The sequence below is a fragment of the Crocuta crocuta genome, unplaced genomic scaffold (genome assembly GCF_008692635.1).
Source record: "Crocuta crocuta isolate KB4526 unplaced genomic scaffold, BGI_CrCroc_1.0 scaffold330, whole genome shotgun sequence".
In the NCBI taxonomy this organism is placed as follows: domain Eukaryota; kingdom Metazoa; phylum Chordata; class Mammalia; order Carnivora; family Hyaenidae; genus Crocuta; species Crocuta crocuta.
In genome coordinates, this window is record NW_027530521.1 from 304,533 (window position 1) to 312,702 (window position 8,170).

The following is an 8,170-nucleotide window of genomic DNA, read 5'->3' on the forward strand; positions in this document are numbered from 1 at the left end:
TCTCCCACCCAGCTCCAAAGGTGGTCATCTGGGGACAGCTGTGGACTCAAATGTGGCTAATCTGATCTCACTCCAGGAACTTCTCCCCTGGGCCAGATTGCTCCTGATGGGAGGTGAATCGGGGGACCTGCTGGTAGCCATTTCTCCCTAAGCTGTGGGGCAGGAGCCACTCTGAGGTAGAGGCTGATACGGAAGAAGCAGGTGGAGGAGACAGGAGTCCCCTCGTCTCTTGCTTCGAGGCCTTGATGCCCACAGCAGGAAAACAGACTTGAGCCAGCAAGTTGCTTTTCTAGCCCAAGATATTCAAAGTCTGGTTTCTGTCACTTGGTAGTCAACAATCCTAACACCCACGCTGTAGTACTGCTTCTAGTACTGCTTCCTTATGTGTAAAATGGGGATTAAGCACTTGCTCTCAAATCGTAGGCTACCTCTGAAAATGCTTAAAATCTGCAAATGGCTACTCCATTGTCGATGCAGAAGACGTCCGCTGGACTTGCCTGCTAAACTTCCCTTTTTGCAACAGACATGGCAAGTTCATCCGATGGCCTTACATGGGTTAACACATCTATTATTCGTTCAAATGAAAGTTTAGAAAGCTAAAAGAGGGGCGCCTGGGTGGCTTAGTCGGTTAAGCGTCCGACTTTCGCTTAGGTCATGATCTCGCGGTTCGTGGGTTCGAGCCCCGCGTCGGGCTCTGTGCTGACTGCCAGCTCAGAGCCTGGAGCCTGTTTCAGTCTGTGACTCCCTCTCTCTCTGACCCTCCCCTGCTCACGCTGTCTCTCTCTCTGTCTCCTAGAAATAAATAAAAAAACATTTAAAAAATAAAAATAAAAAATAAAAAAATAAAAAGCTAAAAGGGCCAGGTCCTTTCTGGAATGCCAGATTCAGAAAGTTACAGTCCCTGTTACCATTCTGAACCCCAATGATCTGACCTGTAAAGTAAGAACATCTCCCTCCTTCCTCATATAGATGCGGGGCCAAACTAAAATGTGGAGGAAAGCCCTCTAGAAATTCTAAAACTCTGTATAGATACAAGAACGGTATTTCTTAAAACCAGTTAGTGACTATAAGTCCAAACCAGCACAGCAGATGAGAAGCACACTTTGGTAACTCACCTAAGCCACCATCTATAACCGAAGACTCTCTATTTTCCTCATTTGATTCTGAAAGACACAGGGTGACCCTGTGTCGCATGCCTGGTGTCAGGTGTGATATATTGACCGCTAAGACTTGAGGCACCTTCTTACAACTTTCAGTGCCTTTGAGGAGCATCCAGCAGGTGGCAGTGTCATTGCCATTCTTCCAGGTAAGAGCAACTTGCGTCACACCCACGAAGGAAACCCGGAGATCAGAAACTTGACTCAGCTCTATTTTAAAAAACACATAATGAGCATTGATGGAACAAGATATTTGCAGTCATCTCTCATTAAGAAGGACTGGGGTAGCTGATGTTTCAATGTGACTCACTAAAAAGAATTTTTTTATATCAGGGTCCTGTGCAATTCCATCATTTCACAGCAGGGATTGGTACAGAAAAGAATAAACCTGTAGTCAAAGATTTGTAGGGTTCCTACCGTTCTCCAGAACAGTTAACTTCAACAGTGATGTGACACTCTTCAAAACTGTCTTTTAAACTGTCAAACTGCAAGGGCACCTGGGTGGCTCAGTCGGTTAAGTGTCCCAGCTTCGGCTCAGGTCACGATCTCTTGGTTCATGGGTTCGAGCCCCGCATTGGACTCTGTGCACACAGCTCACAGCCTGGAGCCTGCTTCAGATTCTGTATCTCCCTCTCTCTCTGTCCCTCCCCACTTGCGCTCTGTCTCTCTCTCTCAAAAATAAACACGTAAAAAAATAAAGAAAAAGAAACTGTTGAAATGTAGCATTTAATCATATTTGCTTGGGGCACTAGGAACAAAGCACCAAATAAAGTGATTGTTTGCTATGTCTAAAGGATCTCAATTCAACACAATAGTAATAACATCATTTCATAGCACCCAGACAGACATTTCAACTAAGGAGCTTATCCCTGGATGCCAACCCCAACGGGGTTTTCCAGAAGACTTCCAATCCCCACTGCCATTCTCTCCATCACCTTATTTGGCTAACTGTGACATAAACCAGCCACTTCAGCCCAAATGGCCTCCGCTCCCTTCATTCTGGAGATGCGGATGTAGAAATACCAAGAGGCAGAGTGATTTGCTCAAGGAAACACATCACTGGGGGCACCGGGGAAATGAGAGCCCACAACTCTGACTCTGAGCACAGGTGGTGTTGCAGAGATGCACACCCTTGCCTGAGCTCTGCAGGGGCTGGACTGAAAGACACGGCCGGCTCTGGGGTTAGCTACCTCACTCAGTGATTCTACTCTCCACATCAAACATTGGGATGCAAAGACCTCTTTTTTTTTTAAGTTTTATTATTTTATTTTGAGAGAGAGAGAGAGAAAGAGAACGAGAGAGAAAGCATGAGCAGAGGAGAGGCAGCAGGGGGGTGGGGGGGGGGAGAGAATCTCAAGCAGGCTCTGCACTGACAGTGCAGGGCTTGAATTCACAAACTGTGAGATCATGACCTGAACCAAAATAAGGAGTTGGATGCTTAACTGACTGAGCCACCCAGTTGCCCCTGGATGCAAAGATTTCTAAATGGGGTCACTCACGTGTCCTTTATTTATATTTTTAAAAGAAACGTTAACACCAATATAGTTGGCAGTGGAAAGACGTTGGGTAACTGGCCCCAGCTTCAGTGTGCCATGGTGCTGTGGGGCCAGGCTCCCTGGGCTCCCACCACCTCCCGCTCAATAACTCTGAGCCCTCAGAAGAAACCTGGTCAGCTTCACAGTTCTTCACCATGGCCCTCAGTATTACTGTGAGGATGAGATAATGTATTGAGAACAACTAAATACTTAGGGATACCAACCAACATCTGCTCAGGTCATGATCTCATGGTTCGTAAGTTCAAGCCCTGCATTGGGCTTTGTGCTGACAGCTCAGAGCCTGGAGCTTTCTTTGGATTCTGTGTCTCCCACTCTCTTCCCTTCCCCAACTCATGCTCTGTCTCTATCTCTAAAAAATTTTTTAAAAATTAAAACTAAAAAAAAAAGAGGGGCACCTGGGTGGCTCAGTTGGTTAAGTGGCCAACCTTAGCTCAGTTCATGATCTCACAGTTTGTGGGTTTGAGCCTGGTATCAGGCTCTGTCCTGACAGCTCAGAGCCTGGGGTCTGCTTCAGATTCTGTATCTCCCTCTCTCTCTGCCCCTCCCTGACTCCTGCTCTCTCTTTCTCAAAAATAAAATAAACATTAAAACTTTTTTAAATAAATAATAAAAAGTTTTAAAAAAGAGAGGCGCCTGGGTTGAGCATCTGATTTCAGCTCAGATCATGATGTCACAGTTTGTGGGTTCAAGCACCGCGTTGGGCTCTGTGCTGACAGCTCAGAGCCGGGAGCCTGCTTCAGATTCTGAGTCTCCCTCTCTCTTTGCCCCTACCCCACTCACTTGTGTGCACGTGCTCTCTCTCTCTCTCTCAAAAATAAATAAAAACATTAAAAATTTTTTTCTTTATTTTAAAAAAAGAACAACTAAGCACCTAGTACGTGCTCAATAAATAGTAGCTGATGAGCAAGCCCTTGTTTCAGGCGGAGTGAGGTGCTCAGCTCCTAGGCTGGGTACTTCCTGCCACCTTTCCACCTCCTCTCGCCAGTGCTGTCGCCTCATCCCCATCACCACTGCTAAATTCCATCTTCTTTCCCCCTCTTCATTCTCTTCCATCTTCTCCCTGCCCTTTCCTCCTGTCCCTCTCTCTTTCACGATAGAGAAAACTTCTATCATAGGGGTGTTTTTTGGCCTCTGAAGTTTTTTGAGGGTACTGATGACACTCCACTCCTAGAGCTCTTCTCTCTCCAGTCCTTTTTACTTATTGGGCTTCTGGGGAAGATTTTATTTAAAGAAATAGTTTCCTGGCTTAAAAAAAAAAAAAAAACCAACCCTGCTGAAAACCAACGTTTTCCTTTGCCTGTTCCATGTACAGAAGGAGCCACGGTCTTCAAGAGATGAGGCTTCTACGGCCTTCACCAGCCAAAGGGATCACATCCCCAGGTCAGAAAAACCAAAGGAAGATCTCACTTTTAAAGTCTTGGTTCTTCCCAGCTTAAAAGAGCTCCTCGTCTCTTTTTTGTATTTTTTATTTTTCTCTGCTTAAAAAAAGAGAGCCAGCTAAATCTGCAGGTATAACACGTGCCTCAGGGTACTGACATCTAAGTTAAATAAAAGTCTAAATCTCAGTGAATGTCACTGGGCTATTACTTCACATGAAACGTGCACTGCTCCATAAAGTAGATCAAACTTCCAGGCCCGGAAAAAACTCTTAAGAAGATAAACAGCATCAACCTCCCTGTGGGGCTTAAGAGAAGCTTACTGATGACTGACAACATCAAGACATATGTCTAATGAGGTCTCTTCCCCGCAAGTCTTAGCAGAAAAGTAAATATTAGCCAATAATAGGAAAAGATTTTTAAAAGTGGACAGCTGGAATTACTTAAAAACCTCCCAAAGTACGCAGGACCTGAATTCCGAATGATAGGGCCACATGAACTCCTGGGCTTGGGCCAGTATAGACTCTTTTCTCCTCCTCTCCAACCATTAATGGAAACCAATCTTTCCTCAACAGGCAACATGAATGCACAAGGCTCTAGGATACAGGATGGAAAGGAGCAGTCCATGACCATTCTCGGTTGTTCATCTTACCTGTCACATTATTTGCAACCGTGGAATCTGCCCAAGTCTTAGTGACTGTTTCTGATGTGACGAAGGATGTGTATGAAGCTGTTGGACTAATGACTGTGATGTTATCCATCCCTTGATGTTCACTTTCTGTATGCGTATAATTGGAAGTCATTGGGTCCGTGTTCATCCATGCTGAGGTCACATTGGTCGGACTGATGGTAACAGCTTCAATGTCAAACACAAACATGGGTTCTATTTTAATATCGTTTCCCCAAAAGAGGAAAGAAATAATCACATTTTAAAAAAGAAATATAAGAGTCAGGACTGCACTGCATCTGTACTGTTCAGAAGTGGAATTGTGGAATCACAGAATTTCATTTCCCTTTATTTTGCCTCCTGGACTGTCTTCCCACAAACAGTAGATACATATATGTACATGCATGTGTGTTAGTGAAACAGAAGGCTGTGAAACAGAGACCAAAATGACAGAGATTGGCAATGCTGGCTTTGACCTGAATACGGATTAAATCTATACAGGAGCTGATACCAAGAAAAGGCATAAGATGCTAAATGAGTCTAGCTCGCTATCCTTAGAAAACTGTGTGTGTGGAGAGGTTTCACATGGTACGGAAGATACCTTTTTTGCCAAACCCTGATATTAGGAGGAAGTTCTGCCATTTTGGGGTGCAAAGATGGCATGAGACAGATAACGTAAAGAGAAAGGAGCTGGTCTTTGAATTCAGAACTAGACATATAGACCCGCTCTGCCCCTGACCGCTGTGACCTAGAATTAGTCCCTTAAAGCCTCTCGTCCTTGACTTCCTCTATTGGCAGCTCTAACAAACTATTTTTAATATAAAGGATTATTTTTAAGGCACCATAATATGGTAACCAAGGTCATTGGATTTGAACATTTCAAATAATCTTGAGTTCAGAGTCCCATCCTACTGGTCGTTAGCATGTGATTTTACTCAAAGCCCTGGGAGAACATTCAAATTATTTTATAGCAACGGTTCACAGAATTTTTAGTTTGCAGCTCATTTTTCTTTCCAATGCTCCAGGCTTCAGCTGTGACCTGGCATCAGTCACATCAACAGCCACAGAAATCCATCTTAGACACCAGGAAGCTTTTCAGTGATAAATGTGACCAATTGGAGCAGCCAGAGACAGTGGTCACACAGACTAATAAAATGGCACCTCCCACTATACACTTGCTGTACAACAGGTTTTCATTATGATTTTTAAAAGGAATCATAGTTCTCTCCTCTCCCCTTTGCCCCCTTCTCTCTATGCATAGAAGTTTTCTTCTTTGGCACCGATGATTCAAGCCTGCACAAGGTACCTACCAGTTTATTTATCAAACTGATTAACAAGCAAGAAAAAGCAACTTCGGAGCTCTTGCCATTGTTTGTACAGACTTTGCAGAATCACTGTTATTAACTGAGACTGCCTTTATTAGAAGATTTCAGCAAGATCTGCTCCCTTTGCATGGCACTGGGAGAACATTCTAATTATTTTATCTCTATGGTTTACAAACTTCGGGATTTTACTAATCAGGGGCAGAAAATCCCCAAATTTTAAGGACAGACAAAAGTTACCAATTTTTACTTATGTTAAAAGGTACATTTTTTAAAACTACAAATACAATGATCTCTTTTTTATTTTTTTTTAACATTTATTTATTTTTGAGAGGCAGAGACAGAGCACTGAGCAGGGGGAAGGGCAGAGAGAGAGGGAGACACAGAATCTGAAGCAGGCTCCTGATGTGGGGCTCGAACTCATGAACCGCAAGATCATGACCTGAGCTGAAGTCGGATGCTTAACCATCTGAGCCACCCAGGAGTCCTTCTTCATTTCTTATAGAAACAAAAAAATGACCAAAAAAATTAGAAAGGACATAATCCCAGAATATATGGTGCTTTCAACTAAATATATTTAGAATCACTTAACACTTACTGTCACCGTCTTTTCTCATTTTACTCTAGGATGAGAGAGAACTTCGGTGGACCAGCACTTGTTAGCAAATGGGACTCAGCCCTCCACATGGGAGCAAAATATATAGGATGCTATGTTTGGTTTTCCAAAGGTTACATACACTCTGTAATCACTTTTGAAAATCATGGAGCAGGATGCCTGGGTGTCGGAGTCAGTTAACCATCTGACTTTGGCTCAGGTCATGATCTCGCAGTCTGTGAGTTTGAGCCCCACATTGGGTTCTGTGCTGACAGCTCAGAGCCTGGAGCCTGCTTCAGAGTCTATGTCTGTCTGTCTGTCTCTCTCTCTCTCCCCCTCCCTCAGTCATGCTCTGTCTCTCAAAAATAAACAAACATTAAAAAAAAAATAAAAATCATCTAGCAATGTACAACCCCAAAAAACATGTATAGGAAAACAGCACATAAAATAAACATAAATCACACTGCATTATGACAACAAACTCTTTTTAAAAAATCACCCATAGATGTGGGCTGGAGGAAAAAAATCACAGAAAACAGAAAATTTTTGTCAAAGTTGCACAAATGATTGAATTCTTTCTTTCACTTGCTGTTGCCACCAACTGAGCCACCCAGGAACCCCTTTTTTCACTTGCTGTTTCCACACTCACCCCACTTCTAAAATATGACTGGAAACTTAAGGGAGTTTGAACAAATTAGCATTTTCTGGGATTTTCACATTGCTGTTAATGCTGCTGTGTCCAGCAGGGGGCGATAACGAACAACACAAGAGAAGACCGGGAAGTGGTACTTACAGTCACCTGCGCACACCATCTGTAACAGAAAAAAGAAAACGGAAGTCAGTGCATTCATTCAGCCACGGAAAATGCAAATCAGGAATAAAGCAGTTGAGAATTTAATGATGGGGATGGGGTACTAAAAAAAGCCTACTGGCAGGGATTAGGGTGTGGTGGCACTGAATGAGGCAACTCTGAAACCAGAGGTCAGTTACAAACAATGGATTAATTCAGTTATACGGAGGCCGAGGGATCCAGCGCTCTTCCCCACACACACATCCACTACTGGAGACGCTCCCAGGTTGGCCCTCTCTCCTAACGTATCGCTTACTGAGGCAGAAGGACACAGAAACAGAATCAAGATTCTCTAGGGAAGGAAAAAGGAAACTAGGACCATGAGATCCCATCCCCAGAGCCATTTTCAGGTCGCAAGTGCAAAAGGTAAAGCCAGGTGCACAACCGAAGGAATCTACTGGGTTTGGGATTTTCATTGTACAAAAATCCACTTTCCTCCTTCTNATATAAATAAATGGCATTCAGCTTTGGGAAGCATGAATGTTTGAAATAGAGGAACCTTCAAGATTATTCAGTTGAGTGTCTCAGTTTGCCATCTTTAGATCCCCGTAGGGTCCTCAAAGATATTCATCATGCTCCATAAATTACTTCTGCATACTTTGAAAACCTAAAATAATTTGAGGTTGTATATTCTACTGGTTAGTAAA

General features: G+C 43.4%; 1 protein-coding gene across 1 annotated transcript in view; it reads right to left on the reverse strand.

Annotated features, from left to right (window-relative positions):
* Window positions 1-7,485, reverse strand: part of PTPRJ (protein tyrosine phosphatase receptor type J) — a 50,960-nt gene extending 43,475 nt beyond the window's left edge. The window contains exons 1-3 of the mRNA XM_077767275.1: window positions 7,467-7,485; window positions 4,742-4,945; window positions 1,116-1,367 (exon numbers count right to left, since the gene is read on the reverse strand). Of these exons, the coding sequence (XP_077623401.1) occupies window positions 1,116-1,367; window positions 4,742-4,945; window positions 7,467-7,485 (475 nt within the window). The remainder of the gene's footprint in view (window positions 1-1,115; window positions 1,368-4,741; window positions 4,946-7,466) is intronic.
* Window positions 7,486-8,170: the final 685 nt, after the last annotated feature.